Raw genomic sequence first — 22,192 nt, 5'->3', positions numbered from 1 at the left:
GTATTGTTTTACCATAGAGTAAAACCGAAAACTGCATGAAATCCCTCAATCAAACATTCAGAATTCTTAAATAGGAGGCCCTGGGGAACAACCACAGCATGAGGGATGGGCATTTCTACTCACACTTTTACTTTCTAGTATTCCAGTTGTACAACAAATGAAGCCGAAGGTGTAGAGTGAGTTATTAGAACAATCTGTAGAGGGCATGAACATCATAGGTTTCTTGATGCCACACCATTTAAAGTGGAAAGAGAGGAGACTTTAAGAAATGGGGGTTGTTCATTTTCTAGGTTTATTAGTTTGTATTGCAAGACTGGAAACTTTGACTGGGCCAAGAATTGTGAGGGAAGTATTGTGTATGGGGGATTGCTGTACAACTGCGTATGGGCGCACACGCCTGCTACCCATGGCTACTGTTTAAAGTGTGCTTATATGGAATAATAGGGGCGTAGCTACACCAGCCATAAGAGATTAAATTTATGCATATCTCAGGCGGCGACTAATACATTTAGTATGTTTACGGGAAACTCACCTCACTAAGAGTGATTTGGATAAAGTGAGCAGACAGTGGGGCTGGCAGATATATGGCATGGACTATTCTGCTTATGCTCAGGGGGCCCTTACCGGGATTGCTCCTGAGGTCCCATTTGTGAAGGGAGGGTCTTGGCTGATGCCAGGTTCCGCTATGTAGTGGTGGAGGGCACCCTGGAAGGATGCCCTTATTTAATATCTGTCTACGCCCCTAACACTGCTCAGGCTGTTTTCCTGGACTCTCTGTCACCTATCATGCTATTATCACTACAGGCTTCGGTGATGTGGAGAGGTGACTTTAACTGTATACAAGATACAGACTGGGACCGGTCACTACCCCTCCCCTTACTGGGAACAGCCGGATACAACCCACAAAACATTTTCAACATTGGTCCAAGACCATGGACCTCCACGACATTTGGCAGATGGGTCATCCGGGAGAACAAGAGTACACTTATTATGCATGATTACCTGCGGGACGGTTTGCTTCCCACTCTGATTTCGCTACAGTGATGGAAACTAGAGCAACCGCTCCAGTTGGAAAAAAATTGTATTAGCTAACTGACGGATGGTGCAGGGCAAGACACTGATGGGTTCCCAGTCGAGTTTTATGCGGCCTTCGGTGACGCCCTTGCTCCTCGCCTTCTCGAAGTTTACAGCTAAGCACACGAGTGTGGCATTCTTCCTGATTCACTTCGAGAAGCCCTAATTATTGTGCTACCAAAGCCAGGCAGGGATCCCATGGAAGTAGTGTCCTACAGGCTACTCTCAACATTGACTATAAGATCTGAAGCAAAGTCCTCGCTAATAGACTACTCTCACTGTTGGGAGTTCTTCTTCAATCGGATCAAAACGGCTTTGTGCCAGATAGGGCCACGCATTTTAATATTAGGGGCCTGTGTCATGTAGTTGACACCTCAGTGGAAGGGCCGTGCCTTCCAGTGGCGTTTTCCTTAGATTTTAAAAAGGCGTTCAACGCGCTTAGTTGGAATTATGTACTTCAGGTCTTACAAGTTTTTGGCATGAGCCCTAGCTTCCTGCGATCAAGTTATTGTATACTATCCCAGAGGCCTGGGTCCGCACAGGCCAATGTATCTCACACTCCTTTAATATAGAACAAGGCACTTGTCAGGGTTGTTCTGTCACCAGTACTGTTTGCTTTGGCCGTATTGTCTCTTTAAATGCTGACGATGTCCTTATCTATTTACGGGACCATGCTTCAACGCTACCACACTTCTACGATCCCCTTGAACAGTTTGAGGATTTAACAGGCCTTGAGATTAATTGGGGTAAGTCCTGCATTTTTCCATTGTGGAGAGTCGAGCAAGGTCAATGCCACTTGCTGAGAGCGGCTGTCTTCCCCGGGCCTTCGATACTTTCCGATATCCTGGGGTGAGTGTGTGTATCATACAACCAAGAATCTCCTAGATGGTAATCATCGGAAAGCATTGACTTCTATACGTCAATCCATGCAGTTCTGGAAGCGTCTGCCACTGTCACCTCTGGGGAGAGCATTGATTGCTAAAATGTTGGCTCTCCCAAGGTATTTTGTTGCAGCCCGGCCAGTGCTTCCACCCACATCCTTCTTCGTCACCCTACATGGTTTAATATCGACCCTGATATGGAGTCAGGCACAAAAGAGGGCATCACTATCAACCCTCCATCCCCCTGGTTGGGGGCGGGGGGGTGTATGTGATTATGTGGTCCTGATTTGGAACTGTACTTTGCTGCGGTGCAACTCTAGTGGCCAATGAGGTTGTTAGCGGGTACTGGGTCAGAAGGGCAACATGATAGGGGTGCTTCTAAGTAATTAAGACCTTTTAGGATGGCTTTTCTCCCCAGACAAACCGGGTGGCGTTGCAAATGTGCTCCTATGTGTGGCCAAACAAACATGGAATTGATACATACATGTCAAGCGTGCTCTGCACCCTTACGCAGAAGTGTCCCAACTAGGCTCACTGTGTTGAGAGGGCAACCTGCTTTCTTTCCCCTGACATACAAGCTCAGAATGGTATAGGGACTGGTCTCTTTCTTTGTTATTCGGCTATAAGGGCGGGGATCACGAGTATCTGGCCCCAGGGAATGACCAAACCCCTGATGCATCTGGGACGCCAATGTATACTGGCACATGGCTTGAGCCGCAGGGCAATTTTGACCCTCTATACAGCACTTCACAACAGTAAGGTGGGCCCTCTGCCTCAGAGTAAGGCATGCTGGGAGGACTCCTTGTCCATAACACTTACTCTTCAACAATGGACCATGGCCCTTGAGCAAGTCCGAGTCTCCTGAAATGCACGTTTGAAATACACACAATTTAATTACCAGACCTATTTCGCGCCATATCGCCTCCGCTAAATGTTTCCCGGGACACAGCCCAGATGCCCCAGATGCAATCTGTACTGCGCACCTTTTAGTCACATGGTCTGGGACTGTCCCCTCCCCCCCCCCACTTCTACACGCCTGGGGTCAGGTAATGGAATTAATCTCAGCTGTTATAGAGGTCCAGATTTCAAGGGGACTCTGCCCCCGTCAGGACTTGGGACAGGTTCATCCTAAAATTGTCTGAGAAACTACATACACATGGGGATGATTGATAATATCCGTGGATGGCTACATATGTGTCCAGTTTGCTTCAGACCTATGCCTGAGCCACTGCTGCAAGCACCTGCTAGACGATGCTATTTTGCCTCTGATACACCTAACTCCATACCTTATAGGCAATATCTTTTACTAGGATCTTGGGTTTTGTGAATATGCACATCTTCCTCCCCCCCCCCCCCCCACACTTTCCCCTCTTCTCTCCAGACTTCTGCAAGAAAAATATGCATTTTCCTTGCTGATTCCCCCAGACAGCCGTTTGTTGCAAGAATGTTATATTGTTGTTTGGTAATACTATTTCTGTAATGTGATTTCTCTTATTGGTTTATCCTGTGCTTATCGTGATGTTCTGAGACCTTGCTTTCCCCAGGTACAATCATCTCTATCAACCCATATTGACTCTGAACTCTTGCTCAGCATTTGCTGCGACATCAGCTGTACTCATTGTCATTTGCTTTATTATGCTGCCTATGTATCATGGACTTTGCATTACTCCTCTGTGTATGTTTATAGACTGAAATGCCTATAAAGAAAAAAAAAAAAAAAAGTAAATGAGAAAAGGTCTTCCCGAGGGGCAAACTCAAGCTGGACAGCCTTAAACAAATTAAGCTAGCAAATATGAGTTACAAACCACAAAGCCAATGGTAATCAATGGGCGGAATGCATTCCCAGGGAAGCTTTCCAAATGTTCTCAAGATATCGTTAACAAACTAGACAGCTGCTCTGTCTGGTAGGCTTCGGCTTAATGAAAGAAATGAAATGTGTCCATTTCTAGCCTTGTTAGGTTGTAAAAACCATTTTCATTGTACGTGTGCTTTTTATCTTCTAAAGAAGCAGGCACATATATATTTTGCAAACTGCTTCAAGATCCCACACGTGTGGGACAATTCGGGGCTTATGACTTTGATGAGTATTTCCCTTGAAGAGAACTAGGAATACAGTTAAACATTTTCTTTACTCATACAAAGTTTGCTTTCTGGAGTAAGTAGTTTGCATGGTATTTAAGTATAATAAGAGGCTATCTAGGATTCCATATAGACAAAGCATGTGACATTTATACATTGCTTTGCCTCTTGCATACTTTTTATATATTTTTTGTATTAATTTATATATTTTTTATATATACTTTTTGCAATGGTAAAAAGGAAAACCTAAGGATATTAAACAAAACAATGTAATTGTTCATAACTGGAAATACAACAGATGGCCAGTAAGCACGATTGTGTATTGTAACTTGCACCTTTTAGTTGTAAAAAATAGTTTTAATTAAAGTATTTCACTTTCAGCATTACAAACATTCACAACACTTTTGTAGAATGTCACATAAGATCATTGACTGCAATCCTAATTTTCTTGTATTAGTGAAAAAAATTTATTCTAATCACCTAAAGTCAATAGGACTGTGATGTTTTCTGGTTTGCTTACTGATTTTCTTGTAAAAGGTCTCTCCCTTCTGGAGGCATGCTATCTTGTATCAGGGCAGAAACTGGATGGCACAGTTAAAGGTGCTCATGCTGTTGAGAAATGTATGCAAAAAGGCACAGTTGAAGGGCAGACTTTAATTTTCAGAACATACTCTGCATGGTGTCTACTATGTGAAACCCTTACAAAACAGAAGAGAGACTACCTTCTATTGAATAATAGTCCTTGTGGTCAAATCATATAAAATCCTAAATTGTATTTATGAGATGAAACCATTCATTAATGCTAGTTCTCTTTCTTAGGCTGTGAGTGATATTCACAACCGGTAGAATATGTGACGCTTAGTATCCCAGAAGACATTTCAAATGTAAACATTCTTAATTGGAAATCAAAACTAGCCTGCAGAAGGCAATGTTGCATGTCTTGTTTTTTCGTACCTTGAAAATAAATCTTACATGGTTTAGTCATAGTGATAGCTTTCAAGGCTCAGAATGAACAAATCCAAGTGTGTTCACCACCACCTTCAATAACTGCAAATTCAGATGTCGTTGTTATAGAACTGTGTAAAGTGCTTGATGTGTGTGTCCGTATATAAAATTCTTCAAAGGGTAACTGTGATGCCATTATATTTTGGAGTGAGTAAACAAGAGTATGTAAATTATGTAAGAGGAGAGTATATGTTTGACATGTAATATAACTGTTGTTAATTCCAGATTTACATAGAGAGCATACCTTTTTGATGTGGGAACAATCTGGTTATGCTTTTTTCACACTTCCTCAGGTTCAATAGTAGTTTTACATTTCTAGCCACATATGATGCTTGCATGCCCATGTTTGCAGGTATGCCACTACATACATGTACTTTGTGATGAAACACAACTCAATGATTAGTTGAAACATTTTCCACAATGGGTTTCTGAAATCTGTTCACACTAAATTCCAGTAACCCTTTATTACAACTTTTTTGCACCTTGTTCTTTAGTTTGAAATGGCATGTCTAAAAGAAACAATGTGAAGACTACATTTTTGTTTGATTACTACTGTGTTTTCCCTTGAATAGTCTTTTTATATGAAGGGTAATGAATGTCAGTGTGCACGTTTGTCCATGCCAAATAATCTTGATCTCACTCTTACCACAATTCCACGTATATATATTAATTTTCATGCCAGTCTACAATGAGGTTGGCCTAATTGGACTCAAACCTACGATTTCCTGCCATATATTGAGATTAGACATCCACATCCTCTTTAAACAATTCAAGGAGTACTATAATTTGTACCTCCAAAACAACAAAGCATGAAAATAAATGTCTGTTGCAGTTATCAGTAAATGTTCTGTAAGTCCATGATGATCAAGATAGAACTGAATCTGGTGGCCCGAAGGAGGACAGATGCATGTATGTACTTGGAGCAAATAAAAGTATTCAAAACACAGGATTACTAGATTAGTTAAAATAATATTAAGTAACCCTCATCATTACAATTAAGGACACTATTCTGCATCACTCATGAAAATATTGAAATCTTTTTTTTTTTTTTTTTTTTTTAAGTGGATTGATTGTAATTTAGTATTTTAACACATTTCATAAAGTTGAAAATGCCACATACTTATTGTTTTGATATGCCAGGTTTCCTGACCATCTGCAAAGGCAATATGAATGTCTGAAATGGTTGGAGTTGAAAATATTAGATAAAGCCCTTTTCATACTTCTAGTGGATGATGCATTTAAACATTTGAAAGGATTTACTTAAAATTATGTTAGGACCTTCCTACAGGAGTAAAGACAGCACAGCCAATAAATTATTTTATTTTGTCACCCTCAGATGATATGAAAAGGTGCTGTCTGAGATATAACACAAAAGGTTGTAAATAAGTAAACTGGCATTTTGTAACTCTTTTCTTCTCTTTATGCGTAGTTAAGTTAAAAAAGTAAAAGATTTTGCTGTGCAGACCTAGAGTGAAAAAGCATTCACCTTCTCAGTGATTGTTGGCACATTGAACCACTGGTGTCATATTGCAGAGGGTGTGGGACTGTGGAAGTTGTGCACTGAAAATATCTGGAAAGTAGTCTTTGTACTGGCAAGCTCATTTTGGGGAGTTTTGCGTGGAGGTGGAAAGAAAGAACAGAATTTATTGGTTTGATGGCATCTGTCGCTGTAGATACGCATGTTTTGCATAGCTCGCCATCTGGTGTTGGGTCGGAGTGTTACAAGTTGTTTTTCTTCGAAGAAGTCTTTCGAGTCACGGGACCGAGTGACTCCTCCTTTTGTCTCCATTGCGCATGGGCGTCGACTCCATCTTCGATTGTTTTTTTTCCGCCATCGGGTTCGGACGTGTTCCTGTCGCTCCGAGTTTCGGAACGGAAAAACAGCTAAATTTCGGAAGATTTTCGTCGGTATTGTTGCGTTCGGGATCGGCGTAGTTAGAATCAACACCGCATCGAAGATCGAAGAGCTCCGGAGCCCTTCGGGGTAGTTTTCGATCCCCCGTCGGGGCCTCCTCGGCCCGACCGCGTGTAGAAGAACGCCGATGGAACGGACCCCGTTCCGTTTCTGTCCCAAATGCCACAAAAAATACCCCTATTCAGACCAACACTTGGTCTGTAACCTGTGCCTGTCACCTGAGCACAGTGAAGAAGACACTTGCGAGGCCTGTCGTGCGTTCCGGTCCCGAAAAACACTCCGAGACCGTCGAGCCAGAAGACTTCAAATGGCATCCACGCCGACAGCGCACCGAGAGTTCGAGGTACAGGAAGAGGAAGAAACCTTTTCGATACACGAATCGGACTCCGAGGAATTCGACGATCCACGAACCGTGAGTAAGACGTCGAAAACCACTCATAAGAAGGTTGTCAAGGCCCAGGGGACGCCACTGCCACCAGGCCATGGCTCCACCCATAAATTCGGTGACCGACCGTCGGCACCGAAAAAGGCCCAATCAGTGCCGAGACCGTCCGACTCCGGTCGAGACACCGGCACGCAGCCTTCTCGGGACCGAGAAAGTGCTGGAGACATACATCGACACCGAGATAGCGGTGTAGACACGGCTCGACGCCGAGACAGCGGCACCGATGAAGATCGACGCCGAGATGTTTCGACTCCGAAAAAGAAAAAAGTCACCTCTGAGCCGAAAAAAGATGCAGACAGGGTTTCGGTGCCAAAACAACCTGCAACCGACCCAGTTTCAGGCTCTTATACAGAAGAGCAATCAATGACCTCCCAAATGCGAAAGCATAGGTTTGAGGAAGACCTGCAGTCCACCGATGTAAACCATACGCAGAAACGTATTTTTATACAGCAGGGGACAGGAAAGATAAGCACCCTTACCCCTATTAGAAGAAAGAGAAGACTGGAATTTCAAACTGACCAAACACCACAAACAAAAATGGTGAAAAGGGTTACTCCGCCACCCTCTCCTCCACCTATAATTCACGTCTCACCAGCACAAACTCCATCACATTCCCCGGCTCACACCACCATGAGCCAAGGTGACCAGGATCAGGACGCATGGGACTTATACGACGCCCCTGTGTCAGATAACAGTCCGGAGGCATACCCTACAAAGCCATCACCACCAGAAGACAGTACTGCATATTCGCAGGTGGTGGCTAGAGCAGCACAATTCCACAATGTAAGCCTCCACTCAGAACAAGTCGAGGATGACTTTCTATTCAACACCCTCTCCGCCACCCACAGCTCCTACCAAAGCCTGCCTATGCTCCCTGGTATGCTTCGGCACGCAAAAGACATCTTTAAGGAGCCGGTCAAAAGTAGGGCAATCACACCAAGGGTGGAAAAAAAGTATAAAGCGCCTCCTACAGACCCTATTTTCATAACTTCACAGCTGCCACCAGATTCTGTCGTTGTAGGAGCAGCTAGGAAGAGGGCCAACTCCCACACATCTGGGGATGCATCACCCCCAGATAAGTAAAGCCGCAAGTTCGATGCAGCTGGAAAGAGTCGCAGCACAAGCTGCAAACCAGTGGCGCATCGCTAACTCACAGGCACTTCTTGTGCGCTATGACAGAGCCCATTGGGATGAGATGCAACATCTCATTGAACATCTACCCAAAGACCTACAAAAGAGGGCAAAGCAGGTGGTTGAGGAAGGACAGAACATTTCAAACAACCAGATACGCTCCTCCATGGACGCAGCAGACACAGCTGCAAGAACAATAAATACATCTGTGACCATCAGAAGGCATGCATGGCTACGAACGTCTGGGTTTAAACCAGAGATTCAGCAGGCAGTTCTCAATATGCCATTCAACGAAAAAGAACTGTTCGGTCCAGAAGTGGACACGGCGATTGAGAAACTTAAAAAGGACACGGACACTGCTAAAGCCATGGGCGCACTCTACTCCCCGCAGAGCAGAGGAAATTACAGCACCTTCCGCAAAACACCCTTTAGAGGGGGGTTTCGAGGTCAGGCCACACAAGCCAGCACCTCACAGGCAACACCATCCAGTTACCAGGGACAGTACAGGGGAGGCTTTCGGGGCCAATATAGAGGAGGGCAATTCCCTAGGAATAGGGGAAAATTTCAAAGCCCCAAAACCCCTACAACTAAGCAGTGACTCACATGTCACTCACCCCCTCCACACAACACCAGTGGGGGGAAGAATAGGTCATTATTACAAAGCATGGGAGGAAATCACTACAGACACTTGGGTTCTAGCAATTATCCAAAATGGTTATTGCATAGAATTTCTACAATTCCCTCCAAACATACCACCAAGAGCACAAAATTTATCAAAACATCATTCCGAGCTCCTGGAGATAGAAGTTCAAGCACTATTGCAAAAGAACGCAATCGAGTTAGTACCAAACACACAAATAAACACAGGAGTTTATTCACTGTACTTCTTAATACCAAAGAAGGACAAAACGCTAAGACCAATCCTAGACCTAAGAATACTAAACACATACATCAAATCAGACCACTTTCACATGGTCACACTACAAGAAGTGTTACCATTGCTGAAACTACACGACTACATGACAACATTAGACCTCAAAGACGCGTATTTCCATATACCAATACATCCATCGCACAGGAAATACCTAAGGTTTGTATTCAAAGGAATACACTACCAATTCAAGGTACTGCCTTTCGGTTTAACAACCGCACCAAGAGTCTTTACCAAATGTCTAGCAGTAGTCGCTGCACACATCAGAAGGCAGCAAATACATGTATTCCCGTATCTAGACGACTGGCTAATCAAGACCCATTCGTTAATAACGTGCTCACACCACACAAATCAAATCATACAAACCCTCTACAAACTAGGGTTCACAGTCAACTTCGCAAAATCCAACATTCTGCCGCGCAAGGTACAACAATACCTAGGAGCCATAATAAACACAACAATAGGAGTAGCCACTCCAAGTCCACAAAGAATTCAAAATTTCAACAACATCATACAACGCATGTATCCAACACAAAAAATACAAGCAAAGATGATATTACAACTCCTAGGCATGATGTCTTCATGCATAGCCATTGTCCCAAACGCAAGACTGCACATGAGGCCCTTACAACAGTGCCTAGCATCACAGTGGTCACAAGCACAGGGTCACCTTACAGATCTGGTGTTAATAGACCGCCAAACTTACCTCTCGCTTCTATGGTGGAACAATATAAATTTAAACAAAGGGCGGCCTTTCCAAGACCCAGTGCCACAATACGTAATAACAACAGATGCTTCCATGACAGGGTGGGGAGCACACCTCGATCAACACAGCATACAAGGACAATGGAACGTACATCAAACAAAACTGCATATAAATCACCTAGAACTGCTAGCAGTTTTTCAAGCACTAAAGGCTTTTCAACCAATAATAGTTCACAAATACATTCTCGTCAAAACAGACAACATGACAACAATGTATTATCTAAACAAACAGGGGGGGACGCACTCAACGCAATTGAGCCTGCTGGCACAAAAGATATGGCGTTGGGCAATTCACAACCAAATTTGCCTAATAGCACAATTTATCCCAGGAATTCAGAATCAACTCGCAGACAATCTCTCTCGAGATCACCAACAGGTCCACGAATGGGAAATTCACCCCCAAATTCTGAACACTTACTTCACGCTCTGGGGAACACCTCAAATAGACTTGTTTGCGACAAAAGAGAACGCAAAATGCCAAAACTTCGCATCCAGATACCCACACAGGCAGTCCCACGGCAATGCCCTATGGATCAACTGGTCAGGGATATTTGCCTACGCTTTTCCTCCTCTCCCTCTCCTTCCTTATCTGGTAAACAAACTCAGTCAAAACAAACTCAAACTCATATTAATAGCACCAACTTGGGCAAGGCAACCCTGGTACACAACGCTGCTAGACCTATCAGTAGTACCCCACATCAAACTGCCCAACAGGCCGGATCTGTTAACACAACACAACACAACCAAACGATCAGACACCCAGATCCAGCATCGCTGAATCTAGCAATCTGGCTCCTGAAATCCTAGAATTCGGACACTTACAACTTACCCAAGAATGTATGGAAGTCATAAAGCAAGCCAGAAGGCCATCCACCAGGCACTGCTATGCCAGTAAATGGAAGAGGTTTGTTTGCTACTGCCATATTAATCAAATCCAACCATTACACGCAACCCCAAAACATGTAGTGGGTTACTTGCTTCACTTACAAAAATCTAACCTAGCTTTCTCTTCCATTAAAATACACCTTGCAGCAATATCTGCATACCTGCAGCCTACCTATTCAACTTCCCTATATAGAATACCAGTCATTAAAGCATTCATGGAGGGCCTTAAAAGAATTATTCCACCAACAACACCACCTGTTCCTTCATGGAACCTAAATGTTGTCTTAACTAGACTTATGGGTCCACCTTTTGAACCCATGCACTCCTGCGAAATACAGTTCCTAACATGGAAGGTTGCATTTCTCATCGCCATTACCTCTCTAAGAAGAGTAAGCGAGATTCAGGCGTTTACAATACAAGAACCTTTTATACAACTACACAAAAATAAGGTCGTCCTAAGGACTAATCCTAAATTTCTACCAAAAGTTATTTCACCGTTCCATCTAAATCAAACAGTGGAACTTCCAGTGTTCTTCCCACAGCCAGATTCCGTAGCTGAGAGGGCACTACATACTTTAGATGTCAAAAGAGCATTAATGTACAGGGAGTGCAGAATTATTAGGCAAATTAGTATTTTGACCACATCATCCTCTTTATGCATGTTGTCTTACTCCAAGCTGTATAGGCTCGAAAGCCTACTACCAATTAAGCATATTAGGTGATGTGCATCTCTGTAATGAGAAGGGGTGTGGTCTAATGACATCAACACCCTATATCAGGTGTGCATAATTATTAGGCAACTTCCTTTCCTTTGGCAAAATGGGTCAAAAGAAGGACTTGACAGGCTCAGAAAAGTCAAAAATAGTGAGATATCTTGCAGAGGGATGCAGCACTCTTAAAATTGCAAAGCTTCTGAAGCGTGATCATCGAACAATCAAGCGTTTCATTCAAAATAGTCAACAGGGTCGCAAGAAGCGTGTGGAAAAACCAAGGCGCAAAATAACTGCCCATGAACTGAGAAAAGTCAAGCGTGCAGCTGCCACGATGCCACTTGCCACCAGTTTGGCCATATTTCAGAGCTGCAACATCACTGGAGTGCCCAAAAGCACAAGGTGTGCAATACTCAGAGACATGGCCAAGGTAAGAAAGGCTGAAAGACGACCACCACTGAACAAGACACACCAGCTGAAACGTCAAGACTGGGCCAAGAAATATCTCAAGACTGATTTTTCTAAGGTTTTATGGACTGATGACATGAGAGTGAGTCTTGATGGGCCAGATGGATGGGCCCGTGGCTGGATTGGTAAAGGGCAGAGAGCTCCAGTCCGACTCAGACGCCAGCAAGGTGGAGGTGGAGTACTGGTTTGGGCTGGTATCATCAAAGATGAGCTTGTGGGGCCTTTTCGGGTTGAGGATGGAGTCAAGCTCAACTCCCAGTCCTACTGCCAGTTCCTGGAAGACACCTTCTTCAAGCAGTGGTACAGGAAGAAGTCTACATCCTTCAAGAAAAACATGATTTTCATGCAGGACAATGCTCCATCACACGCGTCCAAGTACTCCACAGCGTGGCTGGCAAGAAAGGGTATAAAAGAAGGAAATCTAATGACATGGCCTCCTTGTTCACCTGATCTGAACCCCATTGAGAACCTGTGGTCCATCATCAAATGTGAGATTTACAAGGAGGGAAAACAGTACACCTCTCTGAACAGTGTCTGGGAGGCTGTGGTTGCTGCTGCACGCAATGTTGATGGTGAACAGATCAAAACACTGACAGCATCCATGGATGGCAGGCTTTTGAGTGTCCTTGCAAAGAAAGGTGGCTATATTGGTCACTGATTTGTTTTTGTTTTGTTTTTGAATGTCAGAAATGTATATTTGTGAATGTTGAGATGTTATATTGGTTTCACTGGTAATAATAAATAATTGAAATGGGTATATATTTGTTTTTTGTTAAGTTGCCTAATAATTATGCACAGTAATAGTCACCTGCACACACAGATATCCCCCTAACATAGCTAAAACTAAAAACAAACTAAAAACTACTTCCAAAAATATTCAGCTTTGATATTAATTAGTTTTTTGGGTTCATTGAGAACATGGTTGTTGTTCAATAATAAAATTAATCCTCAAAAATACAACTTGCCTAATAATTCTGCACTCCCTGTATTACATTGACAGAACAAAGAGCATCAGGAAAACTAAACAGCTATTTATTGCATTCCAAAAACCTCATGCAGGAAACCCAATATCAAAACAAGGTATAGCCAGATGGATAGTTAAATGCATCCAAATCTGCTACCTTAAAGCTAAACGACAACTGCCCATTACACCAAGGGCACACTCAACCAGAAAGAAAGGTGCTACCATGGCCTTTCTAGGAAACATCCCAATGCAAGAAATATGTAAGGCAGCCACATGGTCTACGCCTCACACATTCACCAAGCACTACTGTGTAGACGTGTTATCCGCACAACAAGCCACAGTAGGTCAAGCCGTATTAAGAACATTGTTTCAGACTACTCCCACTCCTACAGGCTGAGCCACCGCTTTGGGGAGATAACTGCTTACTAGTCTATGCAAAACATGCGTATCTACAGCGACAGATGCCATCGAACTGAAAATGTCACTTACCCAGTGTACATCTGTTCGTGGCATCAGTCGCTGTAGATTCGCATGCGCCCACCCGCCTCCCCGGGAGCCTGTAGCAGTTCGGAAGGTACCTTCAACTATTTGTATATATATTATTTTAACCTTAAATAGGTACATACTTAGTCACTCCATTGCATGGCCACTATTACTACAATACAACTCCTACCTCACCCTCTGCGGGGAAAAACAATCGAAGATGGAGTCGACCCCCATGCGCAATGGAGACAAAAGGAGGAGTCACTCGGTCCCGTGACTCGAAAGACTTCTTCGAAGAAAAACAACTTGTAACACTCCGACCCAACACCAGATGGCGAGCTATGCAAAACATGCGAATCTACAGCGACTGATGCCACGAACAGATGTACACTGGGTAAGTGACATTTTCATTACTGCTCATCATAAAGGTAGCCATACATTATTGATCTGGGATGGCACTGTCGATTTCCTTTAAATCCAAAGAATTATGATAATCAAATTGTATTAATAATGTTGATGAAAGAGGCTTGGGGCTGTTTTGTTACTTGCTTCAAATTCTGAAATGTTACGTTGCCTTGGGAAGATTATGTAGGATAACTGACCTCTTTTTCCTGATCTCTTTTCAGGAATAGGAAAGACCCAAAGATGATTACTGGCTGCAAGGCCTACATTGTCCTCCGAATTAGTGAAAACAAAGACTGTCTCCTTATCACCGGATGCCACTTGACCCACAACCATGTGCAGTGCCCCATTGAGTTTAACTACTACTTTAAGAAGGGATACCTTCTTGCAAATTCCTGCCTACCTGTACGCACCACCAACAAGATCTCCAAGCAGTTTATCAGTGGAGAAGAAGTCAAACGTTTACTGTCTTACTGCAAAAACCGAGACAATGGTGTCCTGGAAACCCTCCATTCTCTAGATGCCCTCTTCACTAATGACCCTGGAGCCAAAGTCAAGTTTGTGTTCATGGAGGACCAAGTTGTCATCAAGACCATCTTCTTCCTCACCTCTGTAATGAGGTCCCTCTGTCAGAGGAACCCCTTTACATTAATCTTTGACAGGATGGTGCATGTGAATGAGGACTTTGATCTCTACACTGTTCTTTGTATAGATTCCAAGGGCCAGGGACGAGAATGTGCTTACTGCTTGACACGAAAGATGCCTGACCTGCTACGCTTCACTCTGGTGTCACTAGTACAGAGTGTGCCGGATATAAAGCCTAATGTGACTTGCTTGATACTTGGTGTGGCAGTGGAGGACAAAGCTGTGGTAAGGGATTTGCTGCCATACGCCAAGGTCCAGATCTGCCATTCCCAGGTTGAACGCCTACTTTTGCTGAAGGCACAAGAGATGGGGTCAACAGAAGTTGAGAAGATTTGGCCTTTTTTTGTGGAGCTCACATCAGCCACCTCACAAAATGCCTACAACCAGGCAGTGAGAAGTATGGATGGAATGCTTCCAAAGGCCTTTATGACTTACTTTCGGGAGCATTGGCACCCATGTCATGAGATGTGGGTGCAGCTCTGGGCTCCCAAGAACACAATGAAAGTTGATTGCGGTGAATTGATCACAGAACACCAACAGAAACTGGAAGTTGCCCTCAAGTCTTCCTCAACAGTGGCTCAGTGCATCCTAGACCTGGTGCTCATACACTACCCCAAAGGGGAGAATGAAAGTCTCACTGAGGATGAGGTGGCTGCCCGCTACCATGCCATCTGTAAACTGGAACCAGCCAGTCTGATTGAAGAAGAACTTGGATTTGCCCGGCCCGGCACTTACACCATCACTGAGACAAAGGAAGGCTTTACACTGAATGATGGCATTTCTGAATTCTTTATGGACCACAGCTTGACCTCTTGCAACTGTACTATCCACACCTCGAGCCTCCTGCCCTGTCGTCACCTCTTTGCCACCCGCCTCCAAAACAAAATACCTTTATTTGACATGCAGCTTCTCAAAAAGAACATGACTGTCTTGCTAAAGAGTCACTAGTCATGAGGACTTTCAGGTGTAATTGCAGACCTATACGTGGACTTACAGTGCAAGTTCATTTACCAGTGTCGGAGTGAAGTACTGCCTGAGAAACCTCTCAGTAGCAGATCTCTCAAAAACATAAAGTATTAAATGCACCTGACCGATGTACTGAAAAGACCGCTGTTGCCCAAATGAAGCATGGTAGTAGATGCTGTGCTGCAGGATGTTGGCATACTCTGCATTTTGGTACTAGGAGTACCATCTTTATGTTTGATTGCAAACTAAGAGTACAGGGCTATGCTCGCCTGGACATAGTTATATTTGGGGGTGGTCAGAGTCTCTTTACCTCTGCTTCTTTAATAGAAACTTTGATGATCTGTTTCACCTTCTAGTCTTTAATGATCAAACTGTGACACATAAATACAGCTCCCTACTACCCCTTCTGCTGATAGCATAAAGAAGATACTGCCATTACTATATGTGGGCAAGAACCTATGTTATAACCTTGAAATAATGCAAACTTGGTACACCAAGGAAGATACATAATGAAACTGATAGTTACACAATGCTGAGCAACCAGTTAGATGGATATTATGTTAGTGATGCGACCAAATTCCTAAAGGATATCTGAGAATGTAAATATTTGGGACTTGAAGGGTGAGCGGAGTAGTTTGGGAGAATCATAGTTTTATGAAGTTTGATTTGACTAAGATGGGGCCATGCCACCAGTCTGTAGCCTCAGTCTCACATTTTGACGGTACCATCCCAGCTAGGACATGGGGCGGAAACCCTGTAATTGAGTAAAAATGAAATGAATGTTCATAAAGCGTGCGAATGCCGGTAGGCATCTTGGTGCCGCCAATTAACAGAAGGGGAAATGACAAGAAAGGATAGGGGTGACTAGACTAGATGCTGAAAAGCCAGGTCTTAAGCTTTCTCCTGAAAGATAACAGAGACTTGCAATTCTTTAGGTGAAGTGTTCGTTTTCTTTAGATAGTCCGGAACTGTCCCCTCTAGGGCCTTGAAAGCGATACATAATGTGTTCAAATCAATGCTTTTGCGCACCGGAAGCCAATGAAGTTGGACAAGAGCCTGAGAGGCAGATTTATGGTTGGGTGATCCCCATCAGCATGCGAGCTGCTGCATTCTGTAGGACCTGCAATTTGCTCAGAAGCCTCTTCTGCATATTAATATAAAGAGCGTTATAGTAATCAAGTTTTGAAAGAATGAGGGCAGTAACAACTAGTTTCCTTAAATCCATAGGAATAAATGGAAGCACTTTCCTTAAGAGCTTTAAAATCAGAAAAGAAGAGGTGGTCACTGCATTAATCTGTTTATCAAATGACAGTTTGTTGTAAAATACAATCCCTAGATTTTTAACTTTGAGGGCTGGGACCAGTAAATCACTTAACTGTGGCGACCACCAATCTGGAGACCAAAAAAAAATACTGTTCCCTAGTAAAAGAACTTCTGTTTTACCGGAATACATTTGTAAGCAATTCTTAGACATCCAGAGGCTGATATGTTGTATACAGCTGTGGAAGTTAGCAGCTGCAACCTCCTGGTTTCCAGAGACGGAGACCACTATCTGGGTGTCATCTGCATTACTTAACACAGAGAACCCAAACTTTTTAATGAGGTTGGCTAAGGGTGTGACATATAAATTGAAAAGAGTTGCGCTCAAGGATGAGCCTTGAGGAACCCCACATGGAGGGAAAAGTGCTTGACGTGAAACCTCCCTCAGCAACAATTGCTGTCTTTTGGATAGAGAGGATTTGAGCAGAGCAAGTGCTGAGCCCCAGACACCTAAACGATCGAGACGGTCAATCAGTACCTCACGATTGACCATATTGAAAGCTGCCGAACGATCCAGAAAAATCAGTTCTGCACTACTGCCACTATCAGGATGGCTATCAATTCCTCTGAAGCTACTAAAAGAGACGATTTCAACTATAGTGACTTTGGAAACTCAATTGTGATTGGTCCAACAGATTGTTAGTTCTGAAAAAAAGAGAGATTTTTTATGAATTGTCCTTTCTACAATTTTAGCCAGAGAAGGGATCCGAGAAATGAGCCTGTAATTATTTGGGTCCAGTGGGCTTAAATTTGTTTTTTTTTAAGAGTGGTAGCATACAGTCAATTTTTCAGGTGTTCGGAAAGTGGCCATGGTTAAACATTTCATTAAAAATGTTGGTAACATGGCAGGCTATAGTTGTAGGTACCAGTCGTAGGATCTTAGGAGGGCAGGGGGTCCAGAGGTGAGCCAGATCTAACTGATAGTATTAGATCCTGAACTTGTTCTATGGTTAGGGTGGAAAAAGATGAGTGCCATTGCACCCGGAGAGGGAGAAATCTCTTTCTGCCTCGGGTAAGCCACAGCATCGGTTCTGTCTGAAATAGGATTTTTAAATAATGAAGAGCCTAACTCCTGATTTGTGGTTATAGATGTCAACCACCTTTGCCTGAAAGGCAGCTGCGTTATTGTCACACCTTGTTTGACTGCCAGAGATTTTGTTAGAATCTTCTAAATTAGCAAGTTTTTTTAAACTGTTAACAATCATTAGAGGAGTTTTCGAGGATAATATCTTCTGTGAAAAGAAGGCCAGTTTCCCTTAAAAATCAGTTCTTTATATTTGGAGATTTCTAATCTATAAATAACTTTTTCAGCCGGGTCAAACTTTTCCCTCCAACAACGCTGCTGCCGTCGGCAGCGCTTTTTCAGTTCTTTGAGATTCTCAGAGAACCAAGGCTGAGAGTGAGACATTTCTTATTTGCGTTAATTGCAATTGAGTAAAAGCAGTGGTTAGCCAGGACTAATATTCCAAGATGTCATAGACAAGACATTTCGTGACTGTGGGTAGCCTGGTGTGCAACTTTTTTTTTCAAGCAAGGTGGCATCGATCTTATGCCACTGACGAATAGCTTTCAGTAACAAGGGGAGAGGGTTTTGGATTGGTCCTATCCTCGAGATTTAGATTGAACATGACTGCAGCATGATCGAACCAGGTTAGTGGTAGTGCTTCTGAGAAGGATAATGCAGAATTTTTTAGAGAAAATACCATCAAGTGTGTGGCCAGCTGCGTGTGGGTTGGGGAATAGACCAAGTGATTCGGGGCAAGACTGTTCATTAAATCAATTAGGCCCTCTGTGTCCCTGTCATTTTTGTTCTCCAAATGGAAATTAAATTGTCCTGAACCAGTAAAATCGGCGGTCTCTGCCTTACCTTCTAATAATTGGCAAAAGCTGTGTAGGAACGCTGATCTCTGTCCTGGCAGTCGGTAGATTAATGTACCATTGAAGAAGGTATTGTTGTTGAATACACATGAAACAAGCATTTGCAATGCAATAGGTCTCACATTTGTTAGAGTTAGAGCTATTGGTGTTGTAAATGATAATGTTTTTTAGTTATGTGTTTTGTAGTATATGTATGTGGTGTGTAATGTACCTATGTGTGTAGTACTGTTTTTTTTTTTTTGTTTTGTGGATTTGTGTGTTGTTTAGTGTATTTGTGTAGTAGAATTATGGCCCACATTTATATTTTTTTAGCGCTGCATTTGCGCAACTTTTTGATGCAAAAGCAGCGCAAACTTACAAAATGCAATTGTATTTTGTAAGTTTGCGCCGCTTTTGCGTCAAAAAATGGCACAAATGCGGCGCTAAAAAAGTATAAATATGGGCCTATGTGTTTTGGTGAATCGATAGTAATGATAGTTGTAGAGAATAGATAGAAAGGAAGTATGAGGGATGGGTAGTTTTTATGAAGTTGTTATTGATGTTGAGAAAGATGAGCAGTAATAGTATGTGAGAAAGAAGGTGAGAGGATTTTATAGATGTTTAAAGAGGGACCTTTTGTGTATGTTGAAGAATTGCTTAGAAGAGGAGGATAGGGTGTGCTTGAGGGAAGGAAACTTTGAAAAGGGACGTACATAAATTGTGTGTGAAGATTTGAAGTTAATGACATTAGTGATGTGGGAACAGTGTATGAGAGAGGGAGAGTGAAATAGAGCGGAAGAGAGAGAGATAGGTCTATTGTTGTACAGAAATGTGTAGAACCTGCACGTCACAACTGGCCAGCGAGATAACTCGCGGGGTGATGTGCCTGCTGCATGTGTGTGAATAAGAGAGAGAGGGGGATATACCGACCACAGGTCACAGTTGTGAATGGCAGTAATGTGAGGGTGAGGTGCCTCCTGCGCTTGGAAGTGGGGTGAGGCAGTGTGCGTGAGCGGCGCGACATATATACCAGGAGCAGGTCACACTTATGAATCTCAGTAATGTACTGTTGATGTGTCCACATGCACGCTCGTTAAAAAATAAATTAACCTCATAAAAGCCAAATATCTAACTAAAGTAAAGAACACGCACCATCAGATCTCTTGTGCACAGCTGCTTTATCTCCTTATATCATGTGAAGCTTTAAGCAAGTGCTACTTTAAGGCATTAAATCTCCTGTGTTCACTGTCTCCACCACAAAAATTAAAAGCAAAGTCTGTTCCAACTTTTGCAGCTCACTTTAAAGCACAACTAATGAGTATCATTAGGACAGTTAATAGCTGAAATACATGTGAGAGTTCTGTGGAGAGGAAGTGGTGGAAAGGCCATCACATCGGCTTTCCATACCGGCATTTTGCAGCCACTAGTGAAAGTCAAACTACAAAGACAAGAATGCACTTCAATAGTAACACTGAAGACAAGTTGGCAAAAAGTGCCTCACCCAACTGCTGAAAATTACAAAGATGGGAGTGTGCAGCATACCAGCTGTGCCTTTTGTTATTGCGAGTAGGGCGTCTTCAAACTATTTTGCTACAGAAGACGGAATATATATTTAAATTAATGCGTGTTAGCAAATGGTTGTAATAGTTATTTTATGTGTGCCACAGTCTAGCAGCGCTTTAGTTTTAGGTTGCCTTCACTACTGAAATAGATATATCAAGCTGCCAAGCTTTTTATTGAAGGTATTAAAGAAAGGCAACAACACAGTAAAGCACTGCTACATTGTTGCACACAGAAAATAAATAATAAAAGTATGTGTCCATATGCTCTGTTTCCACTTGAGATTAAACCTTCAAATCCAAAAGCATACCTGAAATAAACAACATGCAGCATTTTCAGTGGCAGTAAATCATCTCAATAAACCTTTAGACCTACATAAAATATGGGAAAGAGAGCCACACAGCTTTGTATATAGCAGTAGATTGTTTTTCAATCAAAAATATATAATTTGAAAATAGTGCTGCATTTAATTTCCACAAAAGTAATTTGTGAATGTAATTGAGAAAGAAGTAAGTAAATAAACGCGATTCGCCCCCCCCCAAAAAATAAAAAAATAAAGCAACACCAGTTTGTTGAAATCAAGCATTTATTTATTTAAAAAAAACAATAATGTCTCCTTTAAGCTGCCTTTACACTATAAACGAAATAGAAGGTAGTCACACTTCTTTAAAAAAGAGGCAAGAGTGTGCCTAAAAGTCTGGAGTAGTGTGCTGCATTAGAATTTTTTATCCACGTGTTTTGAAAGGAAACAGAGACTGGATAATCAAGCGCAAATAAGGCTCGTCGTAAAGATCGTTACGTTTGTGTCTGCAGCATATGTGGAATATACATCAACTCAGTTGCCGGAAACAGCAGGATGTGAAACTTCCCACACAAACTGTAAGTTACCGCTGATGCTGCCAAGCCATATAGAAATAACATTTCACATACTACAATCAATGAAAAAATGAAAAAGTAAACTAAACTGAAATAAATGTGATAAAAAAGCACATAAATAAGCAAAAATGTTTTTTAATCTAGTATTACAAATGGTTACAGCCAAAATAATTGCTCTGGAAGACTGAATTCATATCCAAATCAGTGCACAGTAGCCATTTGTTTAATTATTGTATATGCTACAATGTTGTAACTCTTTCTTTTCAGGTTGCCCTCACAAACCAAAATCAATATAGCGCTGCTAAGAACTTGTAAAAATAAGTACCCACACGCTCTGTTCCAATAATAAATGAACCCTTTCAAACATAAAAAATGCGCCAGAGGGTGAAAACTACTATTAATTACCAATCTGGAGTCTCTTACAATCTGAACATTACAGTAAAATAAAAATAAATAAAAAACAACAACGCTATAAACTAACTGAGCAGAACGTAAAAACATTCAATTAACACAGCAAATATCAAGAAGATGGCCAAATAAAATCCTTTTGTTGCTGCTATTAAGGAACTAAACAAATAAATACATCAGCAAAAATTACCCACAACGCTCAGTTTCAACATAAAAAAAACCTGTAACCTTACATAGTTTAAATGCACACATGGAGCAAAAAAAAAAAAAAACAATGTCGGAAAACATAGAAATAATTCCATGGAGCAAAATATAAAAGTAATACAAAAGAATTAACCAGCATACTCTGTAATATTTGCAAAAAAGCAGCCTTACGCACCAATTCATCAAAATACAAACATGTTCCTTCCACCTAAAAAATA

The 22,192-nt window shown here is 42.3% G+C and overlaps 1 protein-coding gene across 2 annotated transcripts in view; it reads left to right on the top strand.

Moving 5' to 3' along the window:
- Positions 1-20,211, top strand: part of LOC138246177 (uncharacterized protein ZSWIM9-like) — an 83,978-nt gene extending 63,767 nt beyond the window's left edge. Inside the window, exon 4 of one of the 2 annotated variants that reach the window (XM_069200499.1) lies at positions 14,363-20,211. In XM_069200499.1, coding sequence (XP_069056600.1) covers positions 14,363-15,731 — 1,369 coding nt within the window. In that variant the 3' untranslated portion in view covers positions 15,732-20,211. The remainder of the gene's footprint in view (positions 1-14,362) is intronic. The other variant, XM_069200500.1, reaches the window with a different exon arrangement.
- Positions 20,212-22,192: the final 1,981 nt, after the last annotated feature.

This window comes from Pleurodeles waltl, chromosome 7 (genome assembly GCF_031143425.1).
Source record: "Pleurodeles waltl isolate 20211129_DDA chromosome 7, aPleWal1.hap1.20221129, whole genome shotgun sequence".
NCBI lineage: Eukaryota > Metazoa > Chordata > Amphibia > Caudata > Salamandridae > Pleurodeles > Pleurodeles waltl.
This window is presented reverse-complemented; position numbering and strand designations above follow the sequence as displayed.